At 37.8% G+C, this 18,014-nt stretch overlaps 1 protein-coding gene across 2 annotated transcripts in view; it reads right to left on the reverse strand.

The window, feature by feature from the left end:
- Positions 1-4,347: 4,347 nt before the first annotated feature.
- Positions 4,348-18,014, reverse strand: part of DPY19L4 (dpy-19 like 4) — a 62,211-nt gene continuing 48,544 nt past the window's right edge. For both annotated transcript variants that reach the window (XM_022584779.2, XM_089898906.1), the window contains 5 exons: positions 17,182-17,238; positions 16,400-16,482; positions 13,706-13,838; positions 10,212-10,370; positions 4,348-8,360 (listed from right to left, as the gene is read on the reverse strand). In XM_022584779.2, coding sequence (XP_022440487.1) covers positions 8,196-8,360; positions 10,212-10,370; positions 13,706-13,838; positions 16,400-16,482; positions 17,182-17,238 — 597 coding nt within the window. In that variant the 3' untranslated portion in view covers positions 4,348-8,195. The remainder of the gene's footprint in view (positions 8,361-10,211; positions 10,371-13,705; positions 13,839-16,399; positions 16,483-17,181; positions 17,239-18,014) is intronic.

Consider the following 18,014-nt stretch of genomic DNA (forward strand, 5'->3'; position numbering starts at 1 on the left):
AGCGCACCCAAGAGCCAGAGTCCCCCACCGCTCCGGCGGCGCTTCACTCCATTTGTGTTTGCAGCTGCGCCCCAAACTGCTGGCTACTTGCATCCGCCCCATAAAACCAAAACCAACGCTTGCGAACATTAGTGCCTCTGGGAGGACCCAAGAAAGGGCGCGAGCATCACCCACAGGACTCCAGAACTCTCGGGCTCCCGACTGGCCGCGGACCCCGAGGTCCCAGGCTCTCCCTCTCCGCTTCCCCGGTGCCCCGACGTCGCGCGGCAATCGGCCACCTCCATTCCCCCGGCGGCGGCGATGCAGGCGCAGCCTGGGGAATGGACCCGGGGGCCGCGGAGCTGGGACGGCGCCTCGCCGCCCGGCGCCCGCCGGTATCCACGCGGGGAGCGGCGCACCCGCTGCTCCGCCCGCCGGCGGGATTGCAGCGTCTACTGGGCAGCTGCACCTCGACGCGCACCTGGGCACGCCCCCGCCGAGGCCCGCGCGAGTCGCAACCGGGCAGCCGCTGGCCGCCTCCGAGCAGTTCAAACCGGCCGCGGCCCGGACAAGCGCGGACCTGGGGCACCGCGAACAGCTGGTCGCTAGGCTGTGCTCCCGAGGCCACCGGCACGAGGTGTGACGCCCTCCGGGGGTCCCGCGGAGGCGACAAGGAGGGGCGGGGCCCGCAACCCTGTGAAGCCGTCTGGGGGAGCGCGGGGCTCTCTGAAGCCCAGGAGGAAAGGAAGAAGCAACGGCAGACCCGGAAACCTGAGACCCAGACGCTCCGGGATGCAGGCAGGAAAGCGGCGATCTGCGACGGGGCTGCCGGAGCTCCCAGACACTAGGACGTGACTCCGCTCCCTGATCCTCAGCAACCAATCCGCTCCCCTCGATTGGCGGCGGGCCCCGCCCCCTCTCCATTCGCTTCCTGGGCAATTGGCCACCGAGCCTTTGCAGTTGTTTGTTGCGGGAGGGTTAGGCTTCCCTTCACTTTGTCAACACGGTTTCCATTAATTAGTGCCAAGCAGTATTCTCTAAATACTCGTCGATTTCAGGATGCCTCGCAGCGTTAACCAACCCGAGAGACTTGGTCTCAACACAGAGCACCCACCGGGGGCGCTTCCCGGGGTCCCCATCCTTGCTGCAGTTGCCTAGATTCCAGGCAGAGGGCCCTTTGTGCACTGTGCAGCTGCACTCAGACGGCTCTAGCTAGAACTGCTACACTGAGACCTCACGTTAGCCTCTAGCACATGGTCTCTTGGCTTCTGTTTCCTTGAATAAAGCTTACGCACCTGAGAATAATCTGGGACTGATATTGAACAGGGCTCTTGGCCTTCCCCAGTCAATAGAAATTGATCAGAGGCCAGTCAAGAAATTCAGACAACGCTTTATTGGGGCCCCTGCTGCAGCAAGGAGGAGCAATAACAAGTAAGGTTCCCTTGCTCACTCCCTGAGGGCGGCGAGCTGCTTCCTTATATGGGGTGATGGTAGGGGTGTGTCCAGGGGTCGGGCCAGAGCGATGACTCAAGTGTTTTGCCCAGCCCTTTGGCGGTGGTGTGTGCAGGGGGCATGTGCAGTAGTACCCTACTTTTGCTCCGGGTCTTCATAAGTGGCAGTTTTCGGGGTTTTTTTGTCTTTTTGTATTTTTTGCCCATAATTCGTCCCAACTGTGCATGCACATAGTTATTTTTAGTCCCTTATAGTTTCTTTGTTTCAATATTTTTGTAGCTGGAGGAGACGTTTGTCCAGCAACAGGCATTGCAGCAGTGCAGCAAAGGGTCCCAGGTCCCAGCCTGTCTCAACCTCTTCGGCGGAGGTTGCTGCTCAGTTCTTTCTGCCAAAGAGGTCCCCATCTCCTAGATCTCCCATTCCCATAAATCTGAGATAAATGCCAGAAGCCAGCCAAGAGAGCAAATCTAGCTTTAAATCCCAGTTACAACATTTACTTGCTGTATGAACATTATCTGTAAAATGGACATAATAATACTAATTATTCTATAGAGTTGTTAAAGAATTAAATGAAAAAATTATGTCAAAGCATATAGTATAGTGACTAGTACAAAGTAAATGCTCAATAAGTGTTACTAAATATGGCCAGTGGCCTAGTCCAAAAATTCAAGCTGGGCCAGATTCCCTCTCTCAGAAACTTGAAATGAATCTAATAGATCAAGGCAATTAAAAAATCGGAGTTGAAGCTGAAATGATGCCATGACCCAGATTTAGGAATGGGCCAAGCCAAAGGAATAAAAAAGTAGGAATGAGTAAGCATAGGTAACTGTTAACAGAGGAGATGCAGTGAGATGCAGATGTCTGGTGAGGGACCATGCAGCAAATGAGAGACACTGGTTACTTAGGAGGTCTTGGCTCCTGATATTTATTTCCACAATGAAACTCCTCCCTCCTTAACTTTTTTTTTTTTTTTTTCCGGTACGCGGGCCTCTCACTGTTGTGGCCTCTCCCGTTGCAGAGCACAGGCTCCAGACGCGCAGGCTCAGCTCAGCGGCCGTGGCTCACGGGCCTAGCCGCTCCGCGGCATGTGGGATCTTCCCGGACCGGGGCACGAACCCGCGTCCCCTGCATCGGCAGGCGGACTCTCAACCACTGTGCCACCAGGGAAGACCCCTCCTTAACTTTTAAGGTACGTTAACTTCTGCTCTTTGCAAGTGGAAGCGTTTAACTAGAGGATTCCCCAGTTGTGATTGGAACAAAATGACATGACATCACTTTGTTTCTCTGCTTCCATCTGGATTAAGTTAGCAACTATAAAACAGGAGTTTCCAGCTGGTTCTCTGCTCCAGGAAAGCAGGTAGTGATGAAAAGAAACCAGACCCTAACTCTGGTCATATATACATGTTTCATGCGACTAAAGCAGGATTAATTTCAGAGCTGGTCCTATAAATAAAGTATGACCGTGAAAATTCTTTGCATTTCACCATTAAAGATGACTCAAAATTCAAATCCAATCTTATAAGGTAATAATAGAATGGCTGAGATTTGTTTATATTAATGCTCACTGAGTAGGGAGTAAAAAAGGATCTCAAATTTTTAAAATATTATATATGTATCACTTTTTTTGCTTATAAAAATTATAAGTCCTTAGAATCATGTAAATATATATTGCTAGTTACTTGGTCCAATATACTTATATTTTATTTAATAAGCTCATCCTTAGGGCTGTTTTTTCCTCCCCCTTAGGGCTAACTCTTGAAGAATTAATTTCTAATGCAACACTTAATGCTTTTTAAAAGACAATACTGTATAGGAGCTGTGAAAGTGCTTACATTGCTATGTATTAGGAACTGGACAAAAACTTAATGTGAGAAAATAATAGTAAATAATAATAAATTACATTTACAAAACATTAGCTATGTAGCAAGAACTTAAAATGCTTTACTTAAAATCTGATTTTTATTTCTCACCACTTACCCTACAGGGTAAACATTATCCTCATTTCATTGTACTTTGTCACTGTGGTTATGAAATCCACTAAATAGTATTATAACTGAATATTTGCATCAATTACTTGAGCCTATTTTTTCATTTATATAGGACATTTATCAGACTGACAAATAGCCATTCCCGCATTCAATAGCTCTAGCCCCAAGTTTTCAGCTAAGCAATAGTTCTATTAATTCTATTTCTTTAACAATGATACTATCAAGAGAGAGTTGATTAGTAGCTACTGTAAATGACCTGCTAAATTTTTCTCCAGTCCTTAATAGCCTTAAAGTTTACATATACACTCCCACAGTTGGAATGGCAGCATGAGGAGCCCCCATGAAAAAACCTAACTGGTGACAATGATTTTTTAAAAAAACAACCACTTAAAAATCTCTGGAGGGCTTCCCTGGTGGCGCAGTGGTTAAGAGTTCGCCTGCTAAAGCAGGGGACACAGGTTTGATCCCTGGTCCAGGAAGATCCCACATGCCGCAGAGCAACTAAGCCTGTGTGCCACAACTACTGAGCCTGCGCTCTAGAGCCCGTGAGTCACAACTACTGAGCCCGCGTGCCACTACTGAAGCCCACGCACCTAGAGCCTGTGCTCTGCAGCAGGAGAAGCCACTTCAATGAGAAGCCTGCGCACCGCAACGAAGAGTAGCCCCCGCTCGCCGCAACTAGAGAAAAGCCCGCGCACAGCCACAAAGACCCAGTGCAGCCAAAAAAACTGCACATAAGATTATACATACCAAAATTAGAATGTTGCAAATTCTAAGAGACTTCTAAACAGAAATGATTCAGAGATGCTTTTATGTTAAATTCAGCAAATATGGTTCTAAAATGCTCCCCCTTTTTTTAAATTACGGAAAACAAATATAATGCTTAGAAACCTTAATGGATGGAAAATGGCTGAATCAAATACATTCCTTTGCAATTTTCACAACTAACTTTATTTAAAGTATTAATTTTACACATTCCAAAACTAAATAACGAGCTATTATTTCAATAAGAATTACTTGCAACTTTTCAGAGGTGTAATTTTAATACATATTGGGATCTAAAACTATTAGCAAATAGCAACAATAGAGAATGTATATTTTAAAAACTGGACAAATGAGATAATATATTGTGATGTAAATCAGGAAGTAGTTATTTGCTTTACAATAGGTTCTTGAATACACAGAATAGTTCATATTATATGCCCTTTAAATATTCATGCATTTAAAATAAATTTACCAAGAAATTGATTTACATACAACTTTTAGAAACCCCAACAATTTTATAAAGAGAGACACTACTTTTACCCACAAAAGGCAACAAAATGTTTTAACAGTTCAAAAATAGAAAGGGCCAAAACCCAACTGATTTCTCCAAAACAACAAAGTTTAACAAGATGGCTATTCACTGTTCAAGAAATTAACAGCCTATTTTTTTAAAGCGTATTTTTCAGCCCCAACTTGTCAAAGCCCCACTTTGACCTCCATTTCTACTTTTCCTTGAATCAATCTAGACTGTACGGAAGTGTCATAACATTAGGCTTTTAGCAATTTGGGTTAATGTCCTGAAAAAACATGCTGTGTATATACTCAGAAAGTAATGAAGAAAAAAATTTAGAAGTGCAATGCATACTCCATAGGCTGTAAAACCCTACCAGTCTAACAAAAAGCACCGAGACACAGATGCCAAAGTTAGAGAAAATGTAAACCAGCAGAGTCAATATCATACACCTTATCAAGTTTTACTTATTCTATCGTTTGGCATTTGAGAAGCTAAATAAATTAATTTAGCAGGCTAGAAATCCCATCACTACCCTTAACAAAGATTTGCTTACCAATGAATTAAAGTTAATAGTGAAAATAGCATAGTGAGGATTCTTTCTCTGTGCTTAATGATGAGGAAAAAGTTACCAAACTTTTCTTATGAAAAAGTAAGAAATGGATAATTTTTTTTTGAAAATAAAAAGTAAACTTTTATTTACTTTTAACCTTCTTATTTTAACCTCCTCATTAAGGCACTTATTTCAATAGTTTTGCAACATCAAGGGCAAAGTATTTATGTTTTGTATTTCTTTGAGAAATTCCTTCTACCCCAAACCCATAAACTTTGCCCCTTTCACAGTAGATCTTTATTGTCATACCTAAGAACGGTAAGTTACCCAAATGGAATTACTTGCAGAATTCTTAATCATTTGTTACTCTACAAATAAGGAAATTAATTAAATGCTCCTGAAAGTTTTCTAGCACTATTGTTTTAACTACAGCTAAAATAGAAGCAAAAAAGCTTATCTTTCATACCCAGTATTATTATTTCTATAATAAGGTTCACATTTTTCTTTTCAACTGATGCTGAGTGAAAACTTCATTATTTAAAAAATTCAATTAAAAACGGATCCAAATCTATTTAAGAAATAAGTTGACAGAAGCAAAAGCAACTTACTAATACGTCAAAAACAAAAAACATACAACAATCAAAACTAATTCAGCATATTTGATCATGAAGTAAATCAATAAAAATTCAATTAAATATCTCATGCTACATAGAAAGTAGGTTGTTCTATTTCCCTTTCAAAATATGTGAGCTGGGCTTCCCTGGTGGCGCAGTGGTTGCGAGTCCACCTGCCGATGCAGGGGACACGGGTTTGTGCCCCGGTCCGGGAAGATCCCACATGCCGCAGAGCGGCTGGGCCCGTGAGCCATGGCCGCTGAGCCTGCGCATGTGGAGCCTGTGCTCCGCAACAGGAGAGACCACAACAGTGAGAGGCCCGCGTACCGCAAAAAAAAAAAAAAAAAAAAAAAATATATGCAAGCTGACTTTTAAATTACATTGTTTTACATGCTCCCTCTAATTTTAAGTACTACCATGTGACTATTCACTGTTTACTTAGGTAACTATGGTAATATTTTCGTAAGGCTTGAAGCTAAATACTAGTGACTCACTATTAAGATGTACAGAGAACCTGAAATAACCTGCCTGTAGCTATCTTAATATAATTGTTAAAAGTTATATAAAAACGTGAAATGAGAACCAGTAAAACTAACGCACCAGACGTATGACACTGCCATCAAACAATTCTTAAGCTCCAAAAGAACAAAACATCTTAGAGCTAATCTAAGAATGCATGTGCTTTTGTACTTTTAAAATATATATTACAGAAAATAAAGAAAATGGAAAGATGTTCCTTTCTAACGTAGTAATTCAGAGTAATGAAATTGCAATTTTTACAGCACTCTAACAAGTGAAAAAATTTAAAATCTGTTCACTTAACAGGTGTATAAGGTAAAACTGAATATGTATCCCATCTTATTAAAATGATACATCCATCCTGAATCTCTTTATAAGGCCAAATTAATCATTTAGAATTTCTTTTAATTAATAATTAAAAATATGAAAACATTTAACTTAAAGGAACATAACAGATTGTGGAACTGTGCTCTGAATTTTATTATAATTGTCATTTTGTTCTTAATGTTCAAGATTGTATCATCGTTTCATAAATAACAGCACTTGTGTTTTATCATAAATACACCTCTATGCAGAGGTATGTTAAACAGCACCTGCACATATCTCCAGAAATTGTTGCTCACTTTAGTTGCTCATATTCTCATTCTGATAAAGATTTAATTTTTTACTTAATACTTCAATAGAAAACATGTGAATAGATTATATACTCCATATCCATATTTTTTAAAAACCTAACCAACATACTTTTATTTTTTTCTTATTTTTAAATTTTGAACATTCTTTTAAATGTCTGTTTTAAAAAATATATAGGTGGGCTTCCCTGGTGGCGCAGTGGTTGAGAGCCCACCTGCCGATGCAGGGGACACGGGTTCGTGCCCCGGTCTGGGAAGATCCCACATGCCGCGGAGCGGCTGGGCCCGTGAGCCATGGCCGCTGAGCCTGCACGTCCGGAGCCTGTGCTCCACAACGGGAGAGGCCACAACAGTGAGAGGCCCGCGTACCGCAAAACAAACAAACAAACAAACCAAAAAAAAAAAAACATAGGTAACAAGAGTTACTGTTTTATCATGATTAAATTGGTATCAAATTTATGGGCGTAAGTGAAAAAACTAACCACTTAATAGTCATAAAGTGATGAAATGCAATATCATACACCGTATATGACTAAGAAAGTGCTCATTTACATAAGCAGCAAATGAGGAGAGCAGTATCGTGGAAAATCTGGATATATCTTTATGTATATCCTTAAAAATCACTTTCCTTTATATAATTTCCATTTTAATTTAAATGCCACAAATTTTCAGTGAACATTTAAATTAGTTTTTTATTGTAATATTTCAGTTCTATTATACACCATGAAATACCTTCAGAAACTTTCTTGAGGGAAAGAATAATTCTTTCCTTCTATTCTATAATTATACCACATTAATTATTTATTAAATGTTATATTTGAGATATATACTCTGACCTTGAACATATTCAAATTCAAGACTAATGTTATGATGGAATGAAGATTTATGAGGAAAATTTTACAATAGTTTAGAAGGTAAAACCTTTAAAGACCATGTAGCAGTAAGGAAGACACCTGGCTGGAATGATGCAGAGTGGCAGGTTTGACATTTTACCAAAGGACAGTAATGTTTGATCTTCTTTCCCCCACAGAATTCTAGATCCAGTTAACAGCAGGAGGGGAAAAGCAGCAGCAACATTTCAAATGTCCATACTCTGATTTCCAAAAGACACCACGTAGGTAGAAGAAAATTGCATTTTACTTCAGGTGGTATAAGTCTTTGAAATGAAGGCTCTGCTATTTTTCAAGACTGAAAGGATATCACAGTGTTGATTTTATACACAAAGTAGGATCTGTTCCAGTATACTCTAGTGAAATAATTCACATAAGGAGAATAGTTAATTTTGACCTCATGACAAAATCTTCCATGTTTTGAGTAGGTTATCTTGTCACCTTCTTCACAAACCACCTATCAAACGATATGAAACAAAATATTAAAAAGCTTATTAAGCTTACAGGAGAAATGCAATCAATGTACAAGTGATGATATTTATATGAAGAAATATATTATTGCTAAACATGGACTATCTCACATTGGTTAGCAAACATCTCATATTGTTCAGCAAATAAAAGCCTCTTCATAAGAGTTACCATGTCCACTAAATTCTTGAGCTTCCCATTGAGATTGAGAAATCAGTATAAAGTGTTTTCCAACTTTTAAAAGATTTAATCCTGAAATTTAGAAGGCTATGTCTCCATAGTCTACTATCATTCCTCTGAAGAACCTTATCATGGAGCCTGCCAAGGCTGAGAAATGGACATATACTCTTTTTTTTTTTTTTTTTTTGGACATATACTCTTAATGTATATTCATACTCTTCTCCTTGTGCAGGACTGATTCACATTAGTAAGCAAGTTTCTGTGACTTATCCAGTACAATCCTTTACATTTTCACCTTAATGAGGTTCACTAAGAGAGCTTAGCTGGCTTGAAGAGTTTTCTATAATAAAATACTAAATATTATTCTAATGCCTAGGAAAGATGTCAGAGAGTCAACTTTAAGAATAAAAGGATGGATTCGCTTTAAGTCCATGTCTGGCATTACACGAAAGAAGAAGTAACCTGATCTTCAAAATGGAGCAAGAGGGTAGCCAAGAGCAGAGGATAAGGCTCTAGACAGCAGATAGCAATACAGGAGTAATTACTGAATACCTGATGTTTAATAAAATTCCATTTTGTCACCAATTAAGCCAAAGACCACAGATATCAAGTGCCAACAGAGAAAATTCAAAATACATACAGCAGAAAACAGAATAAGTTTATATTATAAGATTAAGGGGTCATGAAGAGAGGGAAAGGTGGAAATCATAAAAACTAATTTCTCGGGACTTCCCTGGAGGTCCAGCGGTTAAGACTCTTGCGTGCGCTTCCACTGCAGGGGGCGTGGGTTCAATCCCTAGTTGGGGAACCAAGATCCCACATGCTGCAGAGCGTGGCCCCCCCAAAAATACCCAACAAACTAACTTCTCACCTCCAAACTGGTCTGGGATGATTACGACAAAGAGCTAATTAATTAGGAAGGGACAGAAAAAGTCTTGGCTGCAACCTGAATAGAATATGCACTCCAAACAAGAATGACCTACTGAACTATGCCTAAGATCCTTCACCCCCAACTTTCCCAGGAGTAAAGGCACCCTTTCCAGTGCCTAATTATCAGATATACAAACACAAATTACCAGATGTGCAAACTCCCCTGTCAGTCTTAGTTGCCAGGTATACAGTATACACTGTAGGCTGAGAAGTAAGAAAGCTTGGTAAAATAGCTAAAATCAATGAAAACTTAAGATACGGTTAAATCCTAACAACTAAAGTAGCTCTGAATACACTAATTTTTGTGGCTAATAGGGACCCAATATACAGGACTGTGTCAATTTAGTAAGCAATTTTTCTAGATATGTATCAAATTACAAGAAATTTCTCAACATAAGAATATAACAAAACAAACGGCTGCTCTTTATAATATGTTAAAATAAAATCATCATTCAAAACAAACTATCTTTTGTTTATAAATGTTGAACATGCACAAGTACAGGCAACAAATAAGGAATCGAGATATTGGTAAACTTTTTTTTGCAAAATTGCCCAACTTTTGTACATTGAAAAAATAGTTCAAACTACTTTTAATAAGCTCCCCCCACTGTTATATAACTTTTAATTATATTCTTAGTTAAGTTCCAAAAATAAAGTTTGAAAGTACTTTTATAAGTTTAAATAAAGTCATTTTTCTCAAAAATATTTAATTTTCCAAATGGTTACTTACGTGGCCATTTGCAATGTCTAATAAATCTTTAACCCTACAGCCCCTCACGGTTCCCACCTCATTGCAGATAGCATCTTCTACAATTAGGTAATTAGCCTTGTAGGATGTCAGTATTTTATAAATATCCTCAGCAGATCGCTTTGAATAGATTTGATAGATCTGAAAGAATATAATTAAAACAACAACTTTAAAAGACATTTAAAACTTCTGTTTATCAAAATTATACATTAAGCCTCTACTACGTTCTTAGTACTATCTGTGGAAAATAAAGATATTCACTAAGACTTGATTCCTTCCCTCAGGAAGCTTATATTCATCTGCTATTGGCCACTTGTGTATCTTCTTTTGAGAAATGTCCATTCAAGTCCTTTGCCCATTTTCCCCCAGTTTTATTGAGATATAATTGACATATAACATTGTGTAAGTTTAAGGTGTACAACATGTTTATTTGATATGCTCCTATGTTGCAAAATGATCAGCGCCATAGCTTTAGCTAACACCTGCATCATGTTACATAATCGCCATTTCTTTTTTTGGGGAAAACATCTAAGATCTACTCTCAGCAACTTTCGAATATACAATACGGTGTTATTAACTATAATCACCATGCTGTACATTAGATCCCTAGAGTTTATTCATCTTATAACTAGAAGTTTGTACTCTTTGACCAACATTTCATTTCTCCAACCCTCCCAACCCCTGGCAACCACAACTCTTCTGTTTCTATGAGTTCAGCCTTTTTAGATTCCATATATAAGGGATATCACAGAATATTTGTCTTTTTCTATCTGACTTACTTCACTTAGCGTAATGCCCTCAAGGTTCATCCATGTTGTTGCAAATGGCCTTTGTCCATTTTTCAAATTGGGTTGTCTTTTTATTATTGAGTTGTAATTGTTCCATTACTTTTTTTTTATTACCATGTATCATAGTATTTTATACTCATTTTATACATGAGATAAAGTCAGTGAGGTTAAAAATAATTTGACCCTTGTCACAAATACTGGAAGAACAGGGATGCATGCTTAAAACTCATGTCTTGATTACGTGGTGTTTTCCATTACAATTTTGCTGACCTTATTAGATAATAAGCTTTGGATCTTATAATACGTTTTTCAGGTTTTCTGAAACGTTAACCTTGGATAATCACAAAAGTTAGGCCAAAGGTATCATATACTGTTTGTTGTGAAAATACTGAGATTTGCAACCTAGATTGGACAAGATTCCAGTCTACCTGCAGAATATTCAGCAGGTGCTTACGACATGTTACGCCTGCTGTCTATCTAGCAACTTTAGGTCCAATGTCCATTGAGGTGCTAGAGATATTCATTCTGTGGAACACAGAATGTTAATAAATCAAGAGGAAGTTTCTCACTCATTTCACTTTGTTAAATAAGTTCATGTGAATGGTTCTATCTTATCCAGCTTATACTTATCTATAGTTTTTTATATATATTTTTTTACTTATTTTTAAGTTTGGGGAAACTGTAACATACTACTGGGGCCTATAAAAAACACCTCTATGCAATGGCAATAACATTACTGTTAGACTAGAGTGAGGTTTCTCAACCTCAACGCTATTGATATTTTGGGCCAGATAATTCTTTGTCAGGACAGAATGGAAGGCTGTTCTGTACATTGGAGGATGTTTACGAGTATCCCTGGTCTCTACCCACTAGGTGTCTGTAGAACCCCTCCCCTAGCTGTGACAACCAAAAATGTCTCCAGACATTGTCAAATGTCCCCTGGGAGTACCATCTTCCCAGGTTTGAGAATCACTGGCCTATAATCACTGATTATAAAGATTAGTCCCATGTTATGAATTATAGACAGTGTCTAATTCAAATGGTATGGTCTCACTTATGGAGTTCAATTTGAATTTTATTTTAACAATAAATTTATTCAGTACTTGCTAGGTACTAGACACTATATAGAAAGACCAAGATTTGAAAAAAAAAATGGTTCCTATTCTCACAGCCAAGTCACATAAAACTAAAAACTCTAAAATGTTTAAATTTAATTAGAACCTAATTAGAACTCTGACCTAATTATAAGTGATTCTGAAATTCTATATTAGGACAAAGACCAATCAAAAGACAACAAAGAAAACAAAGCCATGTCAGTGTCTGTTGGTTTAAATCCACAAAAGGTAAAGTTTAGGAATATGCAGTAGTATATCTTCTAAGCAACACTACCTTTCCAACTGCAGCAAATACTAATCAGAGGCAGCTGTTGTCTCTCAGGTAAATCATTTCAAGGTAGATCTCCCCGGTCTCTGACCTCTCCCCTGCTTCAACTGTTCCCTGACCTTAATTAACTCTAAAACAGATCTAAGGTTCCACTCCTGGGCTTATGAAAGGTCTCTGATGACTCCCAAATGCCTCTAGGGTAAGTCTAAATTCTTAAGCATGACCTTCCAGGTCCTCCAGAATTTGGCCTTATTTATTTTCCAGTTTCATGGCCGAACAAATTTCAAGGCTCATGTGACTTTTTTAACCTGGAATCACTGTATTCTTTTTCCAAACAAGTTTCTAGTCATCCTTCAAAGCCCAGATCAAGCAAATGCTCTTTATGAGGACTTGGAGTTTTGTAGGCAAAACTGACTGCTCCTGCTTTTGAACTCCTCTCTACTTTCTGTGGTTATATGTGAATGTGTGTGCGCACATACAATTATAATTTAATAGTACATATTAATACTAGCTAACACTTAAATTTTACTGTTTCAGTCATAGTGCATTATCTTATTTAATTCTCACAACTAGGAGGTAAGAATTATTATTACTTCCAGATTCAGAAACTTGCTCAAGGTCACAAAGCTTAGAGTCTAACCTTTGTATTAGAGTCTAACTTCTATATTGCTATACTTCCTCTTTAGCTTAGAGTATACTTAAAAACTATATGAAATTCTCTCCAACTGAAAAACAGAATATTTAGAACTCAGGTTCAGTTGGTCATTACCTTCAGATATGAAGTTACTATTTAAATCCATACCAAACATGCAAAATAATATATTCTCTGAAGAAGAAGCAATTAGATACCATACTAATGTTATACTAAGTTATTAATAATAGCCCATAATGAAAAATCAATCAGTGTTTTATAAGCAATAATAGAATTTTGGCTTGGAAATACAAAGTGTATAAAGACATTAACTGAGAGCCTTCCTTCAGTAATTTGATTGAGAACAATGATATTCTCAAAAGAATGCTTCCCTTTATAAAATATTACACATCAGTCCCTTGAAACCTTATGGGAAATGAAATGTTTCTCCTAGAAACATATCCATACTTTCCATAAAACAAAGAACTTCATATTCTAATGTTGGCCTCTCTTTATTAAATGTATTATACAGCTTTTTTTTTAAAACTAAAGCTAATTAACTCTTCTAAAATTGTCTGGATTTTCCTAGCTAACCAGGAACATATGCATCATTACAGAACTATACTAAGGAGTCAAATAAAAATGATCCAAATGTAGAATCTAAAATGCCTTACATTTTCATTTCTCTTGAGAAGATCATCATCATTGTAAAGAGGCAAGCTTGTCACCATCCATCCAGTGCATAATCTAATCACACCCATTAACTGTGGACTTCCTGCAAAAACAGCTGCGACTGGAGCTTGCCTTCTGCAAAGAACCATAAAGATTCACACACTGAAAAGGTAAGTATACTATTTAGATCACTGATTTATATCAATTCTGAAATACCAAGCAACTTAAAATGTATTGCACACTTAAGTTTCAGTGTCAGTTTTCATTTCATTTTGGGATTTATTAAAAAAAAAAAACTGAGCACCTATTATGTGTCAGAAACTGTTCAGACTGCTAAAGATAAATAAATATTTTAAAAAGAGAGGTGGGAGGACAAGGTCCCTGCTTTCAAGAGGGAGCAGGGGGAGAGGATAAGCATATAGGTCAGGTGGTAATAATGCTATTAAAAAATAATGCAGGGTGATGGGAGTGACAATTCAATGCTGATACTGTGAATTCTCAAATTCGTCTTTGGCAAATATTAACCACCAGAACCCAACTCCTTCCAGATCCATCTATCCTCCTGCTCCTTCCCTACCTTTACCCATATGTCTATCTCCAGATAACACAGGAAGGACTTCTCTACTCTAAATCATAATCCAAAGTCCCAGATAGATGCCACTCACAAGACAGGTCCCAAAGGGCTGCTCTTATGTCCTGACTTATTTATTACCTCCCTGTATTCAACATTCAGCATCTACCTACTATGTGCTAGTGATATTGTCAAGCTCTGAAAATAGAGAGACAGCACACAGCCACTGTCCTCAAGGAGCCCTCAGTAATGGGGAAACTAAAATGAAACAGAAGAATCACAACACGGTGACATAAATGTCCAATCATTTGATGTAAAAGGTCCAATGTTCAGGCCTTTGCTGTTTTTGAAAATACTGAGGTAAATCACACACATAGATGTGACTTTCTCTTTTGTTAATGACAACACAAGGCTATATAGTCAGTGTTCCACAAAGGTGAATACAATTCACAAAAAAGTATTAATAGGCAGTAGTTAAGGATGATCTAAAAAAAATCATAATTTTTATACATACAAGAGGTGTCATTACAATAACGAGACGTTATAATAAGACCTATTATTCTCATTTCTATATACCTATTCTATAAACCTATTCCTCATTTCTAGAAACATTTTTTGCCTTTTTCCCCCTATTATCCTGGCCTTTTCTGAGAGTGTTTCATTCCTTTTTCAAGTTTTAGTTTCTTCTTCTATGTGTTTAAAAATTTTCATACTATTTCATAGTCTCTATCCATAGGGTAGACTGGTTGGAAAAATGGTTACAATGATTCTTTTCTATAGGTATGCTCTTGGAGGAAATGCTGGTCTTCGTTATGTGACTTCTTTTGGCCAATAGGACAACAGCAAACATAATTTGAGCAGAGACTTAAAACATGCTTGACCTTGCGACCTGTCCTCTCTTGCTGCTCTTGGGAACTCTACAACCACCACCTTATGAATGAGCCCAGTCTCACCTGGGCTGGATAATGAGAAGCATGTGGCTAAGTCAACTCCATTACCTCAGCTGACACCTACCCAGTCTAGACATGTGAGAAAGGCCATGCCAGACTATCCAGTCCCAGATGAGCTGGCCCAGACCAGAAGAATCCTACCAATTGCTTCTACTCAGCTGACCACTGAAATGGTGCAAAATAACAAATGTTTATTGTTTGTGCGCCACTAAGTTTTGTGGTAGTCTACTGTGCGGCAAGAACTGACGCAAGCCAATTTTATTATCAGAAATTGCTAGAAGTCTACTTCTATTGCTTATCACAACCAACAACTGATAGTTGCTGTGTTGAACTGTTTCTTCATGTGTTTTGTAACTTCAGAGCTTATCTTCATGAAGCTTTATTTGTGAAATCCTGGGTAGCCTGGGTTGAGGATTATATCAGGCACTCCAGACCATTCCAGAACCACTTTTTATGCTAATCTCTTGATATAGGGTTTCCTGGATTAGACAAGTATAATTTCAAACTACAAACATGTGAATTCAGATGCATTGCTACAAATTCAGGGGAGACACTTTATTTCTGACCAAGAGCTGAAACCGAGGAAGATGTGCTTTCTTATCATCTTTCTCTACCCCTTGATGGCTATTTTGTGATAGTCCATCCTTTCACTGATAGTGTAGCCCTTTGAGGGTCCCTTAGTTACATATGTATGTTAGGGGAGGGAACGAGGTGTTTCAATTAAAATTCCCAGCTTCTATAGGCCCAAGAGCACATCTCCTGTCGTATTAAAATCTGCATGAGTGTTAAAATTTTAAATCTTGTTAACCTTGGTTATCAAGACTAGAAATCCACCGCTCATTCACCTCCAACTCCGGTTAAAAGCAGCATCTCTTGACTATCTAAATAAAAGAACATTGGTTCCTTTTTATTCCACATTTCTAGATGTTTAACAGCTAGAGTTTCATATCTAAAACTTATCAATACTGTATTTTGATGGAAATGAGTTCAATTAGAAAATTAGAATTATATGTCTAAATGAAAACTAAATATCCCTAAAAATACAGGGTAAAATCCCTGAGATTTATGAGAAGAACTTGGAAAAGGATTAATTTATTATTTCCCCTGAATCCATTAAATAGCATTCAATGATTAATTAATAGCTTAACAACAGTCTTGGGCAGTTCAGTTCTTACTTTATCCAGGTCATAAGTTCCACCGTATCTGGGTCATAAAATTCTTGTAGTTCCATTAATTCTGTCATTAATCTTGGAAAAAACTAAAATACAAAACAAAATCCCCAAAACCTGTGTGTAAGTAATTAGAAAGTTTAAAACTTCCAAAGACTAAGAGGCCAGCTTAGGACAAACAATATTACAACACTGTTCTCACAGAAAAAATGGCATGAATTGCTTTACTCTCTTTCAGTTTCTTGCTAGTTCTTCTCAGCCCAAATAATCTACTGTATGGTTAATTCACTGCCTACGCTCAATACATAATTTTATCAGCCAAACAATTAATCATCAGTTGTATCTTTCATGCACATGCACACTGAATAAATAAGTAAGCAAACAAATTTCAGATCAAGTCAAAGAATTCACAGGTTTACTGGCAATTAATCTCATGTTACATTACGATAAGCCAAAGAGCTTACATTATTTTATAAATATTTAAATTTGGAGATTGCCAAAGTACTTTTTACTATTTACTAATAAATACCATTTATTCAGCCATTTCCTTTGTCAGTTATAAACTGAATTAATACCAGTATTAGACTACAGAAAATTGCATCAGAGTAAAAATGTTTTACCTCTTCTATCATGCTCCTATTGGTAGAAAATTACGTATTATTAAGTATATCACGCTTTATTTTGTTAGAATACTGTTCCAATATAAGTATCCTACACACATATATAAATTTATCACTACCTTATAGATAACATATGTTTTCATCTTATGAAAAATCTAATTTTCTTACCTCTTTCCATAAGCTGAGACCTATTATGGTAGGGACAGCCATGCTCAGAATGAGAGCCTAAAATGTTAAAGCAAAAAGGGTTATGGATAAACATATTTCAGAATGTACTACAGAGGTACTAGACACTGACTCTATGACCAATCAAATATTCTTACAGTTATAACAATTTCAGGCAGAGAAATTGGAGTCGGCATGGAACCTAGTTCACAGAGTGAGATGGGTGAAGAATAATACATTTTATATCAAGCTGGAGACAAAGTGAGAAATACATATTTGCAATATAAATTTAAGGCAGAACATAAGAAGGGTAATGTACATCGCAATATTTCAAATAGTTAAGTCAATATTTGACAATTTTTCCAGGAATTTAACTTATGAAGAGCTTACAAAAAACATTGAACTGCTATGAAAATAGCTAACAACAACAAAAAGACAATGAATTAACACAGGAAAAATAGCCAATATACATCAATATACTACTATGCTAAGATAAGAATGCATAAATTCCTCTGGAAAAAGACTGGCAAAATACAACATGACTATTATTAGACATAATTTATCATCTCCCTACCAAAACCTGTTCTCTTCCTATTGTCCCATGTCTGTTGGTGACCCCACAATCCAGTCACACAAACCCCAAACCTAAGAAACATCTATGATTTCTCTCTATTCTTCCTTCTCCCATACTTACTGAGGCACCAAATCTTATTACTCTTCTAACTATTTTTTCCACTTCAGTGTAGTACAGTATTAATTAAATGGGCTTTGGAGCTAGAAGAACCCGGGACTGAATCACGGTTCTTACACTTACAAGTTATGTGATCTTGGGTGAG

This window comes from Delphinapterus leucas, chromosome 17 (genome assembly GCF_059928025.1).
Source record: "Delphinapterus leucas isolate spDelLeu-1000000601 "Yukka" chromosome 17, BTC_Dleu_Yukka2, whole genome shotgun sequence".
In the NCBI taxonomy this organism is placed as follows: Eukaryota; Metazoa; Chordata; class Mammalia; order Artiodactyla; family Monodontidae; genus Delphinapterus; species Delphinapterus leucas.